Source organism: Marmota marmota, unplaced genomic scaffold (genome assembly GCF_001458135.2).
Source record: "Marmota marmota marmota unplaced genomic scaffold, marMar, whole genome shotgun sequence".
In the NCBI taxonomy this organism is placed as follows: Eukaryota; Metazoa; Chordata; class Mammalia; order Rodentia; family Sciuridae; genus Marmota; species Marmota marmota.
The window spans coordinates 7823351-7845539 of NW_025999944.1; the positions used below are offsets into that span (position 1 = coordinate 7823351).

General features: G+C 40.5%; 1 protein-coding gene across 5 annotated transcripts in view; it reads right to left on the reverse strand.

Annotated features, from left to right (window-relative positions):
- Xpo7 (exportin 7) overlaps window positions 1-22189 on the reverse strand; it is a 48260-nt gene continuing 26071 nt past the window's right edge. For all 5 annotated transcript variants that reach the window (XM_015499524.2, XM_015499522.2, XM_015499523.2 and 2 more), the window contains 15 exons: window positions 19767-19902; window positions 19181-19254; window positions 17973-18053; window positions 17219-17282; window positions 16719-16827; window positions 15722-15828; window positions 12682-12770; window positions 11819-11926; window positions 9356-9438; window positions 8940-9154; window positions 8569-8707; window positions 5544-5704; window positions 4345-4443; window positions 2696-2823; window positions 1-1606 (listed from right to left, as the gene is read on the reverse strand). In XM_015499524.2, the coding sequence (XP_015355010.1) occupies window positions 1513-1606; window positions 2696-2823; window positions 4345-4443; window positions 5544-5704; window positions 8569-8707; window positions 8940-9154; window positions 9356-9438; window positions 11819-11926; window positions 12682-12770; window positions 15722-15828; window positions 16719-16827; window positions 17219-17282; window positions 17973-18053; window positions 19181-19254; window positions 19767-19902 (1687 nt within the window). In that variant the 3' untranslated portion in view covers window positions 1-1512. The remainder of the gene's footprint in view (window positions 1607-2695; window positions 2824-4344; window positions 4444-5543; window positions 5705-8568; window positions 8708-8939; window positions 9155-9355; window positions 9439-11818; window positions 11927-12681; window positions 12771-15721; window positions 15829-16718; window positions 16828-17218; window positions 17283-17972; window positions 18054-19180; window positions 19255-19766; window positions 19903-22189) is intronic.

Genomic DNA, 22189 nt, shown 5'->3' on the forward strand with positions numbered 1-22189 from the left:
TCAGTAGAAACCATTGAAGTTTATTGGCGGTCACAATGCTTACACTGTATGCAGCAAACACCCTTACAAGTCTATCCGCAACCTGATCACGCAAGAAAGGAGTCACCACACAGTCGCCAGAGGAAAAGGAAAAAAAAAAAAAAATCAACAGGCTTGTTTCTGGGGGTAGAGGAGAGAAATAAAAACAAAACCTAATTGATGAGTGTCCCATGGGCAAGAGCTGAACTAGAGATGTGAACAACTAGCAGCAATAATTGTGGAAAAAGTACAAGGCAAATAGCTTTCTCCATTAATTTTCCTCTGTAGGTTAATTTTTTATATTCAAAACATTTATTATGGTTTTCATTTTATAAAAATGTATATTTTCAAGGGGTGGGAAAATGTTAAATACTTCATGCTAGGTAGACCTTGTTATTAAGAACCCCTCCCCTGTCATAACTTCCTCCAGTACATACATTCACGAGTGCAGGGTACATACATAAATATCCACGCACACACACCCACACACACTGCCTCGAGGGCTGGGGAAGACAAAGTTATGGCCACACACAGTCAGGCCTCTGGTGGACTCACCCAAATTGCTCAACCAGAGAGCAACTGGCTCATTTACTTCTCTATGGTCTCTCCTTTATACAGAGACCAAGAACCCTAAAACATATAGTTAAATCCAACTTTTAAAAGCAAGAGGCATCTGTCTGAGGATGAGGGTAAGCAAAGTGGGAGAAAGGATGGTGATAAGAACACCAAACACTTTTAGCTGGAGTTATTTGTCACTGCAAGAGGTCAGGGGACCTAGGGCAGCATCCACAGTTAAACGGGAAGGACAGTGCTCTGGCATGGCTTAGAGTTCCTAATAACAAGGGTTAATACAGCAACAGGAAGTGATCATTTCTGGGGTAAGGAAAGGGCGATAAGAAAAAATATACATTTGGAATTTTTACTTTTTTTTTTTTTTTTTTTGCCTCTCTACACTGTGTCACTAAATATATCTCTGCACTTTCACACATCCTTGTCCAGTAAAGCTTCAGGCCACCAGAATACACATTTTCTTCACTCGCATACATAACCCCTCACATCAGCATTGGTGCACTAGACTCTGTAAAAATTTTTCAGTCACACTTTTTGTTTTTAAACTTGAGTCAATATAAACCTTGTTCAAAATGTTATGAAAAAATGTACATGTTTATACAAGGCAGGTTGTGGCAGGACACTGGGGGTTCTCCCCCATTGGGTGGCCCCAGCAGGAAGGGGCTGGAGTCTCAGATGTTTGTGTCTCTGTTTCCTCCCACCACCCTTCCCACCCAGTTGCCCAGGAACCAGCAGCGCCCTGCCCACTAGTGAGTGCACACACACCCCTATTCCCTGGGGAAGTAGCTAGTTGACCTTTGCCATTTTCCCCACACCCCTGGAGGAAGGAGCCAGGATCAGCCAGGCCCTTTCCCTTGTAATTGTTTGCCCCTCTGGGCCACACCAAAGGGATGCTGCTCTGTACAAGTAGAGTCCAAGGAGGTGTCAGCTCATCATATCATTGCTATTCACGCCGTAAGTGGAATTCTTCATCGAGTCGTTGACTTCCCGACGGAATGCTGACAGGTTCTGGGTGAACCTGAAGAAAGGATGCATGTGGGTTGGGGGAGGGTGGTAGGGAAAAGTTTTTGCTTAAAAATACATACATATATATGTATATGTGTGTGTGTGTGTGTGTGTGTATATATATATATATATATATACACACACACACACACATATATGTATATGACAGACATCAGAGAAGTGGCTACTGAGAAGAAAAACAAAGGAATAGACAGATGGGTTCTAGTTCTAGGTCAGTTAATCTCACTGTTAAACTATAAGGGAAAGCTGGCCAAGTTCTGCCCCACTTTCTACCTGGCAATTTCATAGCAAGCTAGAGGTGGTCAAATCCGGGGACCTGAAATTCAGCATGACAGTATAAAACGAGTATCAATCACAGGGGTGTGTTAAGTAACCCCTCACAAAGAGAGGGTGGTAAGAGGATGAAGCTATCTCATCTCTTAATTAATGCCAAGAGATCAGTGATATGGAGCTGGTGTTTCCAATATGGCAGTTGCTAACCACATGTTAGCCACATCTGTGGCCTGTGTGACTTAGAACTGAATCAAATAGAATTTAAAATTCAGTTTTCCAGTCAGATTTTAGTTAATTTTAAATTAAAATACCTTAACTAGAATTAAATAAAAATGAATTAAAAAACCCAGATATTCAGTTCAGCTACTAGAAAACATCTAAGTATGTTTGGAACAACCTGGGTATGGGAATCTACTTTGTCAACAATAAATTTATGAAATCTAAATAGATATCAAGGATGACTGATGAAAATTTAGCTTCTGAACTGAGGTGTGCCAGTAAGTATAAAATACATGGAATTTAAGATAGTACAATAAAATGAATGTTAAGACTCAATTGTAAAGTATTGATTATATATTGACATATTTTAGACAAACTAGGTTACATAAAATATTGAATTGAATTTTGCTTGTTTCTTTTGACTCTTTAAAAATGTGGCTACTAAGAACTTTAAAATTATATATGTGGCGTGCTTTCTATTGGACAACGTTGGTTTAGATGGGCTTCAAATACAGAGAATGGCCCTTGTTTCAATGATTTAAAATTTAACAGCTGCCCAGGTTTTCTTGGCAGGGTCCTCTGTGCTTACCTGTCTCTATTTTTTGTTAGAAGATTCCGCTCAATGCCTTCCATCAGGTTTTCAAAACACAGATGCATGGCTTGCTGCTTCTCTGGTGGCTGGCTGTTGACGATACTGTTCCTTAGGTCAGAAAAATACTGTGGGCAAGGAATGAAACAGAAGGTAAGGGAAGATGGGGGAAAGGCAGATTAGCCTTTTGTTCACCTACAGAGTGGTGGAATAATGTTTTTAAAGAAGGAATGGAATACACTACCTACTAAAACTGGATACTTTTTAAAAAAAAATTTTTTTAGTTGACAATGTATGCCTATTTTATTTATTTATATGTGGTGCCGAGAATCAAACCCAGTGACTCAACAACATGCTAAGCAAGCGCTCTACCACTGAGCCACCACTCCAGCCCCTAGATACTTTTTTTTTTAAAATTCAGGATATCCTACTTAGAAAAATCATTAGTATTTGTGTGTGTGTGTGTGTGTGATAATGAGGAGGGAACACTCTACTAGTGAGCTACACCCTCTTCTTTTTTCTTAAAATTCTGATAGGGCCTTGCTAAGTTGCCCAGGTCGGCCTTGAGCTTGTGATCCTCCTGCCTAAGCCTCCTGGGCAGGTGGGATTACAGGAGTGTGCACAACTAAAAATCAGGAATTTTAAATTTCTAAAGTACCTTAAGCTGTTTTCTTTTATAGAAATCAAGACCTATTTATTTATGGTGGAACTGGAACTAGAATTTGGGTTATCAAGTGCTGTGGTATCCAGGTACATTCTTCCTTTAAAGGAGTCCTCTTACTACTTAGAGGAAATGAATTTTACCCTTTGAACTGCCACATGGACTACTTCTATCAGGCAAGCAGGAATAGGGTATGCTCAGTAAATGGCCCAAATTCCCTGTTTTGCCATACTTCTGGTGCTGGGAGCCATTAGCCAAGTAGGTATGACAATTTCCTTGCCAGCATACCCCATGTTGCTTAGTGGAAGGACTTGTGGAAATAGGACATTTTGCAGTGACATTGCATGTAAGGTGACCTTGCTCAAGGACCAGGGCAGATCCGGGTTTAGGGTGTTCCCGGTTTAGGACAATCCGGGTTTAGGGTGGTTCCAGGTTTAAGGTTATTCCTGCTGGGAATAGGGCGTATCCTGCTGCCTGAGTTCCCCTTGAGTTCTCACGGGATTCAGACAGTATTTTTTGGGAGACAGAAGCCCAGTGGGGGTGGATTTGGGCAGAGAACGTGGATTTCCCCAGAACGTGATTGTAGACGGCTGGTGTGAGTTCGGGAATAAAGAGTTGCTGTTTGAATCTACAAGCTGTGTGGTGGCTCGTGATTTTGTGCCCAGCCAGACTGCGGCATTCTGGGATATTTCTATTAGCCTTTATTTATTTTTATTTTTTTGCCATACTAGGGAATTGAACCTAGAGTCTCATGCATGCTAGGCAAGTGTTCTACCACTGAGCTATATTCCCAGCCCCTTCTTTTGAGATGGGGTATCACTAAGTTGCCTAGACTGGCCTTAAACTTGTGATCCTCCTTAATCTCCTGAGTAGCTGAGACTGCAGGCATACACCACCATGCCTGCTTTCTATAAGCCTTTCTCATAGTGCCTGGGACAGCCAATGTATGTCACCACTGTCTCTGCCATTAGGAAGCTGGCTTTCCTACCTTTTCATTAAGTAGTATCAAGCCAAGCAGAGGTCGAGACATAGACCACTGATTCCTACAGTCTTCAAAGATGATGATGTTCAGCACCGTGGACAGCATCTGAAAATGGAAAACCAGGCAGTGACCTAGTATGTGGTTACCCAAAATAAGTTGATAGATCCCAAATAGAGGAGGGTATTAGGAAAAGCTTTTTCTATGTAGGGTAAACCAGACAAATATTTTGTGACGCTTAATTTCAGTCTTATTTCAAGGTAAGTTTTTCTTCATCTAAGATTTCCTGTTCTTTAAACTGACTTGATAATTTCATTTACAAATGGACCTTCCCAGTTTATTTTTGACTTGTGGGGACTGGGATGAAGTCAAGTAAACCAACTACAGTAGGCGAAACCACCTTAGAGTATTGCTTCCAAGTACTGGTCTCAGACAGCTTTTTTGACATTTTGTGGATATGATGGAGTTGTGAATTATTTCATTGCTATTGAGGAACAGACAATGGTGAGAGCGTCTAAAACACTATTGGTTTAAATATGAAAAATTCTACTAATCCCAGTTTCTCATCATTTTAGTATTGTATTTCTGCAGGTTCCTTCAAATCTTGTTTTTGTTACAGACAAATAAAATATGGAGACATATGTGTGATCTGTGTGGTCAGTTACTTTCTTGTTCTAGCTTTGCAAATGGAAGCATAAGCCAGAAAGAAGGTTGATTACTGCTAACTTACACTCAGTGTTCACCAATGGGCAGCAGTGCATGGGAAGAGGACAGTGCATGAAATAGGATCAAGACAAAAGGTTTGTGCCATTCAGAACAACAATTCAGAACCTGACTTTTTTTTAGACTTTCTATATCCAATGATTATTTAGTAAATTCAAAATCCACTATAAATTTTAATTTTGGTTGGGGGGATACTAGAGATTGAACTCCAGTGCTTTACCACTAAGCTACATCCCCTGCCTAATTTTTATTTTTTGAGACAGGGTCTTGCTAAGTTACTGGCCTCAGACTTGTGAACCTCCTGCCCCAGCCTCCTGTGTTTCTGGGATTACAGGCATGAGCATCCAGCTCCACTGATTTTAAGACATGAATTCTACCTTAGCAGTGTGAAACTGAGAGGTCAATTCATCATCTTGCTTGGCCTCCACTCTCTTCTACTGTAGGACACCTTGTCACTGCTTCCTAACCTTTGGCAGCTTCCTTACCTGTTGGATCATCTCTGGATGCTGCTGCATGATGTGCAGAAAGCGGTCACTCTCCTGGTTCAGGGGTGTTGTTCTCTTCTTGGTGCTACGTGACAGCTGCTTGAAGAGGTATGTCACGATGTGGTCCAGGCAGGAGCAGCAGCCTGTGCATACCATGGTGTCTGGAGCCAAGCGGGCAGGGGGAAGAGAGGGCTACTGAGCTGCTGAAGGTGACTTGGGCAATAGGGATCACGCTTGACTAGATCCCAGAGAAGTACCCCATGAAGACTGGGCATGTGGTCATTTCAGCCAAAGCCCAACTCAGGATGTCTCCTGTTAACCTCTTATCCCATCATACTATCACATAGCAAGGCCCAACTTCTAAGTTTTTTGGTAGCACGCTGGCAAGTGCTCTACCACTGAGCTTCAGCCCCAGACTTTTTATTTTTGAGACGGCATTTAGTTAAGTTGCCGAGGCTGGCCTTGAGCTTACAATCTTCCTGCCTTAGTCTCCCACAGACCTGGAATTACCGGTGTTTGCCACCATACCGAGTCCAATTTCTAAGTTTGATACTGAGTGTATGGTAATAATATTAATTAAATTACTGGCTCAATGTGTTATGGATATATGTCTTTTGCTTTGTGAAAAAATCACAAATAGTTTAGAAAGATGTGTGTGTATTTTTAGTTTGTGGAATTTTCTTAAATTTTACTTTCAATTTAAAAAAATTACAACTAGTTTACATTCATCCAGCACTTCATTTGTGCCAAATACTGTGCTGAGTACATTATAGGTATTATCTCTATCCTCTCAAGAACTCTAGGATGTATGTGTTCTACCTTACACACAAGAACAGCACAGTTTGGAGAGGTTGTGAAACTTGCTGAAAAATCACACAGCGCTAGTAACTGAAAACACTGTGATTAGAATCCAACAAGGCTGAGGTGTGGGCCTATGCCGAGTTACCTGGTGTAGAGGGTATGGCGTTAAAACTAACTTCATATAGCCTGTGGACATCTACATTTTTTAGAATGGAGTGTATTGTTATCTTTGAAGCATCTTGGGGAAAGCCAGCCTTTGTTGCCCCTGCCCCCCCCGCCACCCCATATACACTAAGGCTTGAGCCTGTGGGTATTCTATCACTGAGCTATAGCCCCAGCCCATTTAATGTCTTACTAAACTGTTGAGGCTAGCCTCAAAGTTGCAATCTTCCTGCCTCAGCCTCCCAAGTCACTGGGATTACAGGTGTGCACCATTGTGCTCAACTCATCTGTGAATTTTTATCAAGGCAACATGATAGCACAACCCATGTGGACTGAATGCTGACTAGGTGAAGCAAATGGGCTGAATGATAAATACTTCAAAGAGTAAATAAATCTCTGATTCCTGGAGTGCTGAGGTCCCTCTATTTTTTTCTTCTTTTCAGTACTAGGGATTGAACCCAGAGGCACTGCACCACTAAACTATATCCTCAGTCCTTTTTATTTTAAGGTAGCACTTCACTAAGTAACTAACTTAGTAACTAAGGGCTTCACTAAATAAGTAACTAAGTAACTAAGGGCCTCACTAAATTGCTGAGGCTGGCCTTGAACTTGTGATCCTCCTGGATCAGCTTCCCCAGCTGTTGGGATTACAGGTGTGTGACACTGTGCCCAGTGAGGTCCCTCTATTTTTCTTTTTGTTTTTTTAATATTTATTTTTTAGTTGTAGTTGGATACAATACCTTTATTTCACTTATTTATTTTTACATGGTGCTGCGCATTGAACCCAGGGCCTCACATGTGCTAGGCGAGCGCTCTACTGCTGAGCCACAACCCCAGCTCGGTCCCTCTGTTTTTAAGAAGATATAAAATGGCCTTCCAAAGCAAGATCTGACACCTGACTGGACTGTCCTCGATATGGATAAGCTCCTGATGGAAGTAAATGTGTATCATAGAAATGGCCCAGACATACGGATAATTCACAATAGATAATCTAGAAGTCATTCTGTGTACATTTGTAATATAGCTTGATTATTCTGCAGTTAACTTAACCTTATTTCTGTTTTGCCCACCCTAATATAAAAAAAAAAAGTGTTTTATTCTCTAAAAACACACACATGCATATGTATACACATATACACAAAAACTTTGGAGAGGTAACGTAGAAACAAAACAGTCAATAGGAACTGTATGGACTATGGACTAGGATGGAAAAACTTATGGAGTTTCTACTGCCTTCAGGAAAGAGTCTAAACACACCCTAATATTACTAGAAGGGCCCTTCATGACATTCATTTTTGTACCTACTCAGAATTCAGCCTCACTTCATTCCTAACTCTTCTGCATTACTGTAGCTATCTGGAATTCCTGCCTCCTCCTTGCCAGCAGGGCTCATGGCTAGCAACTTGGGTAACACCTGTGCAGATTTGCTATGTATGCTTTTTTTTTGTACTGGGGATTGAATCCAAGGGTGCTCAATCACTGAGCCACATCCCCAGCCCTTATATATTACATATATGTATACATAAAATATATATTTTATGCAGAGACATGGTCTTGCTAAGTTGTTTAGGGCCTCTTTCAGTTACTAGGCTGGCTTTGAACTTGCAATCCTCCTGAGCTGCTCTGATTACAGGTGTGTGCCACTGGCCCAGCCTGGTGGGTGCTTTGCTGTCAAGCCTTCAGCAGGCCTTCCCTGATCACATCTTCTCAAAGCCAGGAGTTTAGGTATTCTTCCTGAGGGCTTGTGGCACACTGCACTCACCTCACTGCAGTGTGTAAGTATAGTAAACAGGCAGATATCCATTTGTGTGCCTGTTTAATTCACTAGGTACAAAGTTCTTTAAAGACAGGGTCTATATGTTGTTAATTATAGTATCCTTAGTATCTCACACAGTGCCTGGTATTTAGGAGGGGATCAATAAGAACTTGCTGCATGAGAATGTGCTATGACTATCATACTTGGTTGTTGGGGTGTACTTCCTAAAACAATAATCCTTTGAACATTGGGGCAAGATTCTTTCCTTCTGTTAAGTGGTATAAGTCAGCCCACTGTGTTGCTTACCAAGTGCAGTAAGTCCTTCAGAAATGGAAGAGAGAATATACATAATAACATGTGGTTCCAGACTTGCAATAAAGTTCATATGGTCCTGGGTCAGGACTTCCAGTAGTGAATAGTAAGACTGGCTGAGCTTGGGGTAATCCTATGGCAGAGGAGGAAGAAAATCATCCTAGTTAGTGTGGTCTTCGGCATGGAGGAAGCAGACCTTAAATAAAATAGTTTTGTTCCTTTCACTTGGTTAAAAAAAAAAAGTTTGTTAGCAGAAAGGGGTTAGCTTGTGGTTTCTTGGGAGAAACATTCAATCACAGTCTTAGGTTAAAAAAAAAAAATGATGAGGGGCAAGATCCTATCAATGAATGAGGCTTAAGGCTTACCAGGAGATCACTGTGGGGAATAGAGAGAAGCAGCTTAATGAAGGTCTGTAGAGCGTTGTCCAGGGCATCGTCTCCATAGAGACGGAAGACTCCAAAATTGACGTAACTCCCACTGAGAGCAGCCTTCAGCATAGAGAAGCAGATAGAGATGCCTTTGAGCTTTAGGGCATAAACTTGATCCTTTGGGACCTCTCCTAGTGTCAGGATGCGATTGCCTGAGTAGACATGTAAGATAAATATTTAATCAGCCACATTAGAATTAATATTTTTATGCCACCCTGACCCTCCTATTCCAAAGGTATACAAATTCCAGCATGCTAGCAACTGGCACTGTGATACATATGTATAAGGAACAAAGCACCCCTGGGAATGCTATCTTGACTATTTCCAGGGGCCTGTTGCTCTAAAGTACTTACCGTACATTGTTATCATCTTGCTGGTTTCTCGGAAAAGCAAGATGCCATTGGGAGAAGAGACATCAAACTGGAGTCGCTGGGATCTGAGCAGAGAATATACAGGGAGAAAGAGTCAAAAGTGTTTTCTTGGAAAACAGGGGTACATGAGGCTCTTACTGGAGTAGAATATACAGACAACTTGTCCCAAGGTGAGGATAACCAAGTTTGCTGAAGATATTTATACAGTAATGTTGCTAATCCCCAGAAGCCCAACATATTGTATTCATGTTTCTGCTACTCAAATTGAAAATATTTTCAAGAAACAAACAGAGCTGGGTGGTATCTCAGTGTAGAATGCTTGCCTAGCATATGTGAAGGCCTGAGTTCCATCCTTTGCACTGAAAAAGAAAAGCCAAAAAGCAAACAAGTTGGGTATAGTGGCGCATGCCAGTAATCCCAGCAATTTGGGAGGCTGAGGCAGGAGAATGTCAGTTTGAAGCCAGCTTCAGCAATTTACTGAGACCCTGTTTCAAAATTAAAAAAGGACTGGGGATGTCTCTCAGTGGTTGAGTGCCCCTGGGTTCAATCCCCCAGCACCAAAGCAAACAAAAAGAGGCAACATCTAAAATTACTCTTTGATAATTCCCAATTTCACTTAACATATAGCTCCTATTACAGCCCTTCAGACAATAATTTAATCACCCTTATAGCCTCAGTGGCAATGAGGGGAGGGAGGGGTATATACATTGTTATCATTTTAGAAGAAGAAAAGATACAAAGGGACTTGGATTGCTCCAATAGAAGCTAGGTAGAAAAGGAAGATTTTTTTCCAACAATATTGTTTTGAGTTCTTTGTTCATGAGAGCATAAAACCTCTTCTTTTGTCAAATTTCTTTCTTTTTTTTAATGGGGTGGCGGTGGTGGTGATATTGGGAATTGAACCTAGGAGTGCTCTATCACTGAGTTACACCCCCATCCCCTTTTGGGACAGAGTCTCACTTAGTTGCCCAGGCTGGCCTCAGCCTCCCTAGTAGCTGGGATTTGTCTGCTCTACTTGTGAGCATCTGACAAAGGTTGGTGAAGTCTCAAATCCAGGAGCCCTTCTTGACTCCCCCCGTCTCCATCAAATCCATGAAGATCTAGTTCTAAAATGTGCCCTGAATCCACCCACTGCCTAAAGGACCTCCCTGTTTCTACTCTTGCCTGCAGTGGTCCCCATTCTTTATACAGTAGCAGCTAGAACAACACCTTTAGATGATGTAATCAAGATCATTTTACAACCTTGCTTAAAATGCCCTAGAAGCTTCCCGCTGCAATGAGAATCAATGCCAATTCCTCTACTGCTGTGTGGGACACAGGAAACTGGGCCTCTGCCTACTGGTTTGACTCTCTCTATCACAGCCTGCCTTGCCAGGCTGTCATTACAGTGGCATTTGTCTGTCTCAGATCCCAGCAAACTCTGCCTCTCTTAGTACTCTGCAGTTGTGTTCTCAGTTTAGACCACGCCTTACCCTTGCAGGGCTACCAGAGTCATCTTGTCATTGAGTCTCTAAGAGGCCTTTTGAGCTTCCTATTCCTTTCAATTTTTCTTTTTTCCCACAGCACTTAATCACAACCTGAAATTGTCTTCTTTTCTGCCTAGCACAACAGATAAGGAAGTGGCCCGGCAGACACTGGGTACTCTCAAGTATCTATTTTATAAATAAATAATTCTTTTTAAATTTTTTTTGGGAGGTACTGGGAATTGAACTCAGGGGCACTCTATGACAGCTATATCCCCAGATCTTTTTAAAATTTTAGTTTGAGGACAAGGTCTTACTAGGTTGACAAGGCTGGCTTTGAACCTGTGATCTTCCTGCTCAGACTCCTGGGTGGCTGGAATTACAGGGGTGCACAGCTACACCCAGTTCTAAGGTAGTTTTGAAAATGAATTCTCTCAGAGTGCCAAGACAGACGTACATATACCTGAAATTCTAGCAAAGCTAAGGTGCTGATCTTTCCTTTTTAACCATCCTTAAATTGTCAGGCAAATTTAAAATTGGTATTTTGGAAGTATTTCTTACTTTTCAACAAAAGCAAAACTTTATTGATCCCTCTTCAATTTGTCTAAATAAGGACTTTTCTAAAGAAGGTTATTTCATAATCTTCTCAACTATCTCTACTCTGAAATGTGCCAGATGTGACACCATTACCACATTAACTTTTGTATCTGTAGGCAGGGAAATCAGAATCTTGTTTGCCAAACACCTTTTCATAAGAATGGAAACCCTGAGACTAACAGGTGACTTATTTCCTGAAGGCGCTATGGCTTTGTGTGGTTGATATTCTTCTTTCAAAGAAAAACCAACTTTTATGGGTTTTCGAGTTTGATAGCAGTGCCATGTTATCTCCCACAGTCTTCCCAAAGCATGATTAAGAAAATTCTCTCAGGGCTTTCTCAGCTAAAGAGTAGCTGTGCCCTTCTGATGTCTTCCACCTGTTTACCTGTTATGAACTAGTTCAGCCATCAGCTTGAGCACAGGTGTGGTGCAGGCTGGGTCATGGTACCAGAGCTCAATGGCCCGCTGGAGAATTGGCATGTAGGATGGGTATCTGTAAATAAGAAGCTGAGGAAGAATTTCTGAATCCAGAAAGATACAGAATTTTAAATAATTTGTCAGCACTAGCCAAGTATAAACTCAAATTATAGTCCTCTACTTTCCTGTCTCTTGCTTGCTAACCTGGGAATCATTCTATCTAGAAAATGCTGAAGTGATTTTGTACTCTTTTAGTCTGTAAAGTGTATCTAATGATACACTTTAAATTATACAGTGCTTTTCTTTCTGCAAAGCACAGTGTATTTCGTATTGTTATTTACTCTTTACCACTGCTATGATGGGACAGGGATAAACTATTTCCTTGTCGTAATTATTTAAACAGAGGCACACAGATTTGAAATGATCTGTTCAAGATTATGAAGTAAAGTTAGACTTCCTAATACTAAAAACTATTTTTCTTTTCTTCCTTTCATTTTTTTTCGGGGGTGGGGAGTACATGGAACCATCTCTCTTTTCTAAAAGTAATGGAGTTTACATGCAACAGTTCCACAGGAATTTATATATCTGGGCCCTATAAGAGAAACTGGGAAATGATCTCATTCATGTCCTAACCTCAGGCAACATTGTGTCATTAGACCACTTTGAAGTAGTAGCTTATAGGACAGACACATGGCAGACCTTATGGGAAACTCCTCATCTTCTTGCCTCACCATACCTCCCTTGCCAACCCCCCCAACTCCCATAACTCTTTCACCAAGTTATGCTCCAGTTGAGGCTTGTATACTATAATTCTAGTTTGAGTTAGGATACATCCATTCAAACAGCATCATGAAGCTGGTCTTGGCATTGAAGGCGAAAGCTATCCCCCTCAGGTCTCTCACTAGGCCAACTAGAGTTCGCTGTAACAGAAGACAAAAATGTAAAAATAGAAGAAAAGCCAAACAATGGGGGATTTCACACACCCTGTAATCAAATTCTTCCTTCTAGTTCAACAAATATTTACTGAATATTTTGAATCACTTTCCTCCATGCTAGAATGAGATCTTTTCACTTGGAAAATGAGTTCTGGAAAGCTTGTTATTGTGTTAAGAATCCTCATATGAAAATCCAAAGTAGGAAATGCTCAAAAATCCAAAACTTTTTTGAGTGATATGAAACAAATGATTTTGTATTTAGACTCGGGTCCTATCCCCAAGATATCTCATTATGTGTATGCAAATATTAAAAAAAAAAGTAAAAAAAATATGAAACACTTCTGGTTTAAGTATTTCAGATAAGGGACATACAAGCTGTACTAAGAAAACAGGATGGCCTGTGGCTCAGTATAGCAAAAATCAAGGCTGATAAGTTTTAAAGATATTAAAATGATAAATTTAAGGGGGGGAAAAAGCTGTTCCAAAAGAATGGGGTAGGGGGAAAGCCCACAGAAGAAAAGAAAGAATATATCCTAAAGGTTTGTGTCCTAAAAGAACTCAAATGCAGACCCTACCAGAAGGAAGATAAGGGGAATTTACAAAGTACCTTCTCTTTGGTTGGGGTCTGGAAATAAGACTATTATGTCAAACCTTGGGGCTGTAAATCACTGACAGAGACATGGTTTTGAAGAGGTCAAATAACTTGCCAGTGCTCATACTGCTAGGTGGTAGGAAGGCCCATCTTAGGACTCACAAGCATGCACCAAGATGTCAAACCCAATATTCCATCAACAAAATTTCTACTGGGGGGCGGGGTGTTCTATCAGCATTAAGATTGCGTTTAAACGCCAACAGTTATCAATATGCTCAAGAAGGTAGAACACATGGGGATCCTCACTCTTTTGGCAAAAATTACCACACTTTTTTGAATAGAGTGCTTTAAGCATATGGTTCTATTTCTGAGCTGATACCAGGAGCTCAATTTTCTAGTCTAAAACATGGTCAGTCTAAAAGACTTGTTTCGGGGCTGGAGATGTGGCTCAATCGGTAGCGCGCTTGCCTGGCATGCGTGCGGCCCAGGTTCGATCCTCAGCACCACATACAAAGATGTTGTGTCCGCCAAGAACTAAAAAATAAATAAATATTAAAAAAAAAAAAAAAAAATGCTGGGGATGTGGCTCAAGCAGTAACGCGCTCTCCTGGCATGCGTCGGGCGCTGGGTTCGATCCTCAGCACCACATAAAATAAAATAAAGATGTTGTGTCCACCGAAAACTGAAAAATAAATATTAAAAAATGCAAAAAAATAAAAAAATAAAAAAAAAAAAATAAAAGACTTGTTTCATGGGACATGGACAAAGATGTGTCTGATTGCTATAGTCCATTGTCAAGGAGGTTCTTGTGGGTAATTTTTACTTGCTTTTAATGTAACTAGTATGATGGGAAAAGACCTGATATTCACCGATCCCCCTTGGTTAAGTCCTTGATACTGGTGAATACTGTAGCCTAAGTCACCAATATGTTCACACTTACCCTCATCTTTTAGAATTGTACTCATCAGACCCCAAAAACACAAGGGCAAAGGGTAGAGAGTTGGACAAAGTGATGTTGCTAACTAGCCTGCTGATGTGAAGATGGAAAACTATGATACTTAAAGATAAAAAAGGAGAACTTCACAAATTCAGGTAAAGCCTTGCAATACCCTATCTGGTGGTTCTCCTACTCAGCCACGGTGCTGTTAGGAGTGCAGTAGAAAGCATTACCAATATAGTAACATCCTGGTATCTTATGATTTTGAGCAGTTACCTCTAGGTCAGGAGAGCAGGTGTGTGTGAAGTAAAAAGATGAGGAAAGCAACGATCAATGAATGACAATTCTGAGAGCCAGATATTAACAACTAAAAGTAACTTAAGATCCATACACATAGAAATTCGAAGCAGGAATCTTAACAGAAATGAGAAATTATAAAAAAAACTTATCATCATGTGTATACAAAAATTTTTAAAAACCCTTGTGGATTCTGAAGATTTGTTTCACAACAATGTAGAACAGCTTAACACTGCTAAACTATATACATAAAATAGTCAAGATAGTAAAGTTTTACCACAATTAAAAATAAATGTGGAATAATATGCCAAGAGGCACTGATAGTTTTATATATTGATTATACCAGGAAAGAAGGGCTGCAAATAAGTCAGAACTGGGTAACTCTAAAGAAAATAACATGAAAACAAAGATGAGAGTGGAAAGGAATAAAGTGGAATAGAGTAGAAATGAATAAAATATAAACCACATAGAATATGTAAAACAGAACTATGTTTTGTTTTTTGCAAAGACTAATAAGACTGAAAACTCTCAGTCAGGACTGATCCAGAAAAGCAGTGGTGGTGGACCCCTGTAATCCCCAAACAACTCACGGGTCTGAGGCAGGAGGATCACAAATTCAAAGCCAGCCCCAGCAATTTAGCAAGGCCCTAAACAACTTAGTGAGAACCTGTCTCAAAATAGGGGGGGAAAAAAAGGGGGAGGTGGGCTGGGAATGTCGCTCAATGGTAAGTGGTTCAATTCTTGGTACCAAAAAAAAAAAAAAAAAAAGACGTCCTATGAGCATTATCAAAAATGAAATGGGGACATAATTAAAGATACAGCGGTGACCGAAAAGTCAGGAAATTGTAAATAACTTTATGCTAATATATCTGAAAATGCACATTAAAAAGTCTTAAGAGTTGCTTCAGAATTAATATACTTTAATGCAAAATATTAGACTTCAATAAATCTCTACTAGTTCTTCAATTTCACAATCCCAAAAGATTAAGTCTAGTGCTAACCAGTGGGTAGTATAAGGATGAGCACTATTCTGGCAGTGCTTGCTAGCCTGGGCTCTCTCAGGGACCGTGTTCCACCAGAAGCTGATTAGCTGGTGGGTGTCAGACTCACCTTTGCCTCTTGCTCATTGAAAGTGTTAGTGCTGAACATCTGGGCCACAGCCTCAAATGCTGCTGTGAGTGGTAACATGAACTGCTCGTACTGATCTTCATCCTCTCCTGAAAGAGAAACAACCCCATGTGTTACCCTGATTCCAAACAATCCAAGCTGCATGTGCCTGAGAAATAAGCCGGGATGAAAGAATAGTAGGCCCCAGAGTAATTCCAAGGGTCCCGTCATCCTAATAGAGTTCACAGTAATTTAAGAACAAATTTGGAAACTAAAAAACAACAAACTTTCTAGTGCAGGGATAGCCTAAGTTTTTGAGGTTGAGTCTCAGTATCAGAGATATAGGTATGTGTATTAGGTACGATGTGACTTAGCCTTCAGTAAGAATTAAGAGACAGTCAAGAAAGGACAATGGCTGGTATGAGAACTAGGCAAGACTCAAACCTGAAAGAGGTACTTGGGAAGCTTTCTTCATGCTTACTTAGTAATTTTTCATAATGTCATTTTAGTAGGATTAAATTCAAATAGCTTAAAATTAGAATAACCACTGAGCTTCAGTTATTAGTTGACCCCAAATTACTTTTATCACCATCAGTGCTGCAGAGATGATCAAACCCTCCTGGTTCATATGTGCTGGAAACCTGAACAATAAACCCTTTGCTGATCGTCTCTATTGGGTTTGCACCTCAACTTGGGGTGGAGGAGGTATCAGGCCAACAGGATGCGTTCAGGAGTCTCAAAGCACAATTCTCTTATTTTACAGATGAGAATTTTATAGCCATAAGCATATCAGAAACTTTGGGAGTATGCAGTATTCTCTTCCAGTTATAGGGACTATGCCAGCATGATGTGTTCTTGGTGAAATTTGACTGTTATTCCAGATGATTTTGCTATTACTGAAACAACAGAGAAGATTTCCCCCACATACAGTTTTCTGTTCTCAAATAAAAATTTAAACAGTGCCAGATTAATTCATGAGCCTCAGGATTTATTGCAGTACCTAAATCCACCATGAGGAGACGCCCAAGTGCTGTGTAGAAGGTAGTCCGACACCGCATGTCAGTCAGGTTGGACTGATTGTTAATACCCAAAAATGAAAAGTGCTCGCTCTATTGAAAAAAAGAAAACACGTTAAAAAGGTGAAAACATGGGTTAGAGGCAGAATGCAAGCCAGTAATTTGAGAATTACTGAGCCCTTTTAGGCTAATGGCTCCATGGTCATTCCTTAAGGATGTAAGGGTATTTTTCTTTTCTTTTTAAAATTATTGTGGTTGTTGCCTGCTAACAACTTATTTCAGGTATAAATGTAGCAGGTGATGTCAACGTAACTCAGGTCACCCTGATCCCAAAAAGCAGCTCTGATGCTTGGAACTGTAATCTGGCAGTGTGATGGGAGTGGGAACAGCCTGTGCTGTGGTGGCAGCCAGGACCTCAGCTTGACCTCTCCTTCATGTGTGTGGACGATGGAGAGAGGATGGAAGAGGGGTTTGAATCACTCACCGTGTGATTGTTCAGCATGAACTGTACCGCACTAAGCTTCACTAACTTCCTTACACTACTGTACGTAAAGACAAAGTCAAGGAAAGTGTGAAGCCAACCAAGAATCTTTAAGATGGAAAAAAACCCCTTGGATTAAGTACGGTTTACCCAAACATCTATTTTTCCAATCCACTTGAGTATACTATTGCCAAGTGGAAAAAAATTGTTCTCTTCTAAGCAGTATTTAACTGATCAATAAGAGAACAGTCATATTAAACACCTATCTGTAAGGAAATCGATAAAACCCAGCAGTTTCTCGTATGAAGTATGAATATTCTAGAGAAGCTTTCTGGGTGGGGGGTTCCAAGAGAGAATTTAACTTGAGCCCTAAACTCTTGCCTAAGGTAACCACTGTGTATCAAGAATAAGCTCCTCTCCTATTCAGAATGACACCAGCTGTGTACAACCTTTGGGAGAATTGAGGAGAAAAATAGCTCAAATACTTTTATAGGATTTACTGTTCTTGGTGAAAAGCTCACCAAGAACAATTCAAACTTTATAGTTGCAAAGGTTAACATCATCAGGATGCTTCCACCAATCAGCTGGGAACTTTTATTCTGGATTCTGTGTGGGTACTGCTTTAATTTCAGGAAAATGGAGGATACCCAAGTATATACTATAGTTAATGAAAGTAGCAACAGCAGGAGGCCATAATTTCCAAGATTAGCATGCCATACTTTTTGCTGTGCACAGAAGCCAGTTTAGAAAAGGATATCCAATGGACAGGTCATTGAGAAGCTGTAGTGTCTTGGAGGTGATTGGTTCACAACGGCCCCAGTACTTCAAGTTGGTGATGCTGGAGGACAAAAACAAAAAAAAAAAGCAAGAGACACTTTTGATTTGCCTGGTCTCCTTGAAGGCTGGGAGAAGAAGAATATCATCCATCAAGTCACCACACATCTGCATCACCAATTCACAGACATCACGACCACAAAAAAAAAATGGGTATAAAATCTCCGTACTTACATTTGGTTGACTAGAAAAATTATCCTTCAGATAATCTTCACTACTTGGTTCCAAAGCTACACTGGCCCATACCCAGGCCCTTGGAATTCTGGGGCACTCCAGGGCTGATTTCTGCAGCAAGGGTAAGAGATTTCTGCGGCAGTGATAACATGCAGACGTATGCAATTCTGCACCTGCACCATCCACTGTCAGCTGCAGAATTCTAGTAGCCCTTGCTTCTGGATTCTTGGCTGGCAGAGTCCTTTAGACCCCCTTTGCTTTTTCCATCTTAAATTATTAACCAGCTCATGGATATGAGTGTTTAGGGCTGGGATAGTTGGAAGGAGGCAAAACATCACTTTGCACACAGCCCTGGGTAATATATTTGGCTCCTAGTGTGCGCTTTGATAAATTGAGCTCCTAAAGAGGGGAAAATGTAACTAAAGGGGCATAACTTAAAAACAAAAACAAAAACAAAAAAAAGGGCCAATCAGGAGCGCCAACTTTGAAGACAATTCAAATAATAGCACCAGATTTTGGAGATTTAAGACCCTCAGTGGGTATGATGCTTCCTGACAGGAGTAAGCCCATCTGAAAGTGGGGCTCTCCCCTGGGGGCATAACTAATGGAAATCAGCATCAGAAAGTGATGCCTGCTCTGGGCATCCTGGGTAGCTCAGGGATCAGGTGAGAGGTCAAGCACCAGTCAATGGGGAAGGACAGCCATTTTGCTAATGCCATGACAAGGTTTCACCTGTGATCCCAGAGGCTAAAGAGAAGATTCTGTACAAGCCTGGAATGCTCTGGGGCCGGGCCATATCTCTAACCACAGCTTGTCACACACTCAAAGGCACAATTTTCTGACGCAAACGATCAATGCTGTAATACCCAGGCACTGGCAGCACAATGCCCAGATCACATTGTACAGTTGCAACACGACTGCAAGGGCCTCTTGCTGAGGGCAAGCTGAAACACTTACATTTTTCCTATGAAGACGCTTAGGACCATGGTCTCATCATTCAAGCCGAGAACTTCTGAGAGTCGGCGGTACAGCTGGTGTCATGTTAAAGGAAAAGAAAGTAACCAGAGAATATTAGAACAATCACATACCTGGACTGTTTTTGTACATATTCAGGGAGTAAGATCTGGGAAGAAAATTGAAAACAATCCTGTGAACCTCTGTTGAAGGGATGAGCCAGTTTCTAAGTATTACAAAATACTGGATAGATGCTGAGCTCTCTTACTGGTCCCCTTCAATCCTGAAATCACAAAAAGTCTGCCAAAACCTTTTGCTGTTCTGAACATTAATTCATGTATAGAGACTAAGAACTGCCAATTTGGGGAAGAACAACAGATGTTTTGACTGGCCATTTGTTAAGCATATGGAATTCAGGAGGAACAGACACAATTCCTCAATAAGTCTCCAGAATTCTACACACTAAAAGAAAACATTTGTAGTATCCCAGTACCTAAAATCTGGAGACTGTATCTCAACAGTTTCTCTCAATCAGCAATTTCACGTGTGAGAAGTGAGAACTAAATGGAGCCAATTGTAAGTCTGTTACCTTTGAGGATTTCTGCACCTGGTCCCCAATGTAGATCTTACGAAACTGTTCAAAAAAGCTCAGCATGGCCAATTCCAGCTTCTCGTTACCCGCCTGAGCCAAGCGAGAATCTGTTAGGTTCATCAGCTGGAGCACCCTAGAGGAAGAGGAGCAATGACTCTCAACAGCAGGATAGCCTCGTCACCCTACACACCCCAACCTACCCCGAAACAGCCAAACATACCTCCTCTTCTCCTTATCTAGCCTATCTGAAAGGCATTCTCTGCAGGTTGTAAGCTTGGGTGAGGGAAAAAACAGTCTCCATTTCTTGCCCCACAGGAACCACAACTAAGGAATGAGTAGTGAGATGTTTGTCACCAAGATCTTGGATAGGGGTAGAACTAAGAATCGGCTTAAAAACTATGGAACACACTGGCATGACGGGTCATGGTGTTTCCTAAAATTTCTGAGATATTGGATAGAACAATTTTATGCACTCCATTCATCTATACAAATGAGGGACTAGCCCAGGGTTCTCAATCTTTTCTCTCAGAGCCACGAAGGAGATACAGATATGTGAAACATCATGTTCATAGCACGTCCAGGGACAAGGACAAAGAGAGATGTGCACCCGTGTTTTTGTCTCTTTTGCCTACACTGCTCTCTTCCCCAAAAAGCATAATGGAATGCAAGTGAAAGAATATTGAATGAATAGGCATGATGTTACTTTATGTGAGTCATCTGACATTTTCATTGTGTGAGAACAAGCAGCAAACTATTTGTTACATATCATAAGTAAATTAGACTCAGTCACTGTGTTGCAACACTTGGGCTAAGAAATATAAGACACCATCTAAACTAAATTTATATATCATGATACACACAGTACCATAATAGACAGCAAAATCAGAAAGGCATTAAATTTCATTCTTCTTCTTCTTCTTCTTTTTTTTTTTTTTGCAGTACTGGGGATTGAACCCAGAGTCTAGCACATGCTAGGGGAATGCTCTACTACTTAGTTATATCTCAGCCCTTTAAAACTTTTTATTTTGACACTCGCCATCCTCCTGCCTCAGTTACATGAGGAGCTGGGATTACAGGTGTGTGCCACCACACTTGATCGTTCTCATTTCATCTTTGCTCAGTTCGTCAAAGAACGCCAATGGACAATACCATGGAGACTCTTGTTAGGATTAAGGCAGCTAAGGCAAATGGGCATAGAAAGAGACAAAAAGGGAATTTCAGAGGAATAAGAATTATAGATTGAGGGTACAGCTCAGCCTTGGGTTCAATCCACAGCACTGCAAATAAAATTATAGATTGAGATGTCTGGGGACCAGTAAAGTCTACGGCATCAGGTTAAAGTGTGTGCATCCCTAAAGAGAACATCTGAACTTTTAAAACTCTTTACAGTAGTAGCTCTCTGCAAGGTCACAAAATCATTCACAACAGTAGAAAGACATTTTTGGTCCTTTTTGCTTATAATCTCATGAGTGTATAGTAGGTTTCCCAGAGGCTACAGGCCACATGAGACACACAGACTGAGTGCAGAAGTAGGTATGAGAATCCAGCTGAATTCCACCATGCAGACATGAAAAAGATTTGCAAATTGGGGCTGGGGATGTGGCTAAAGCGGTAACGTGCTCACCTGGCATGCGCAGGGCATTGGGTTCAATTTCAGCACTACATAAAAAATAAAATAAAAATGTTGTGTCTGCTGAAAACTAAAAAATAATATTAAAAAAATTAAAAAAAAAAAGATTTGCAAACATGTAAACAACACTGCTCTTCAAATTAATTTTTTTGAAAAATAGTTTTCTTCATAAAAAAAACAATGTTAGCATTTAATGGGCTCATTAGTGTTTTACAATAAATTAATATACATATTGTTTTAAAACCCCAACTGCTCTTCTGGGGACCTCAATGCCTTTTTTTCTTTAAGAGGGTAAGGTAGGTCTAAGATCAACATGTTGGAGAACATCTGCCTTAAAAAAATTCTGCCTTTAAATAAATAAATAAATAAATAAATAAAAATTCTGCCTTTTATTTCTGCTATGTAAACTTTCAGAAATCACTAGTTATGTGCCACCTTTCTTCTCTTTGACTTCGAAAAGTTTTCAATAAGTTGTAATGTTCATTAAAAGGTTTTTAATAAAATGAAGATTACACAGATACAAAATAACTTGAAAAAAAATTTTTTTTTCTTTTGGTAACAGAGATTCAACCCAAGGGTGCTCTTCCACCAAGCTACACCCCAGCTTTTATTCTGGAGACAGGGTTGCTGAGGCTGGCCTCAAACTTGCAATCCTCCTACCTCAGCCTCCTGAGTTGCCCGGATTTCAGGTATGTGCCAACACACTGGCAAAATAACTTGATGAATGGATGTATGGCTGAGAGATAGATCTGAAAGTCTGTAGTTCTATAATTTTACCTTTGGTGACACT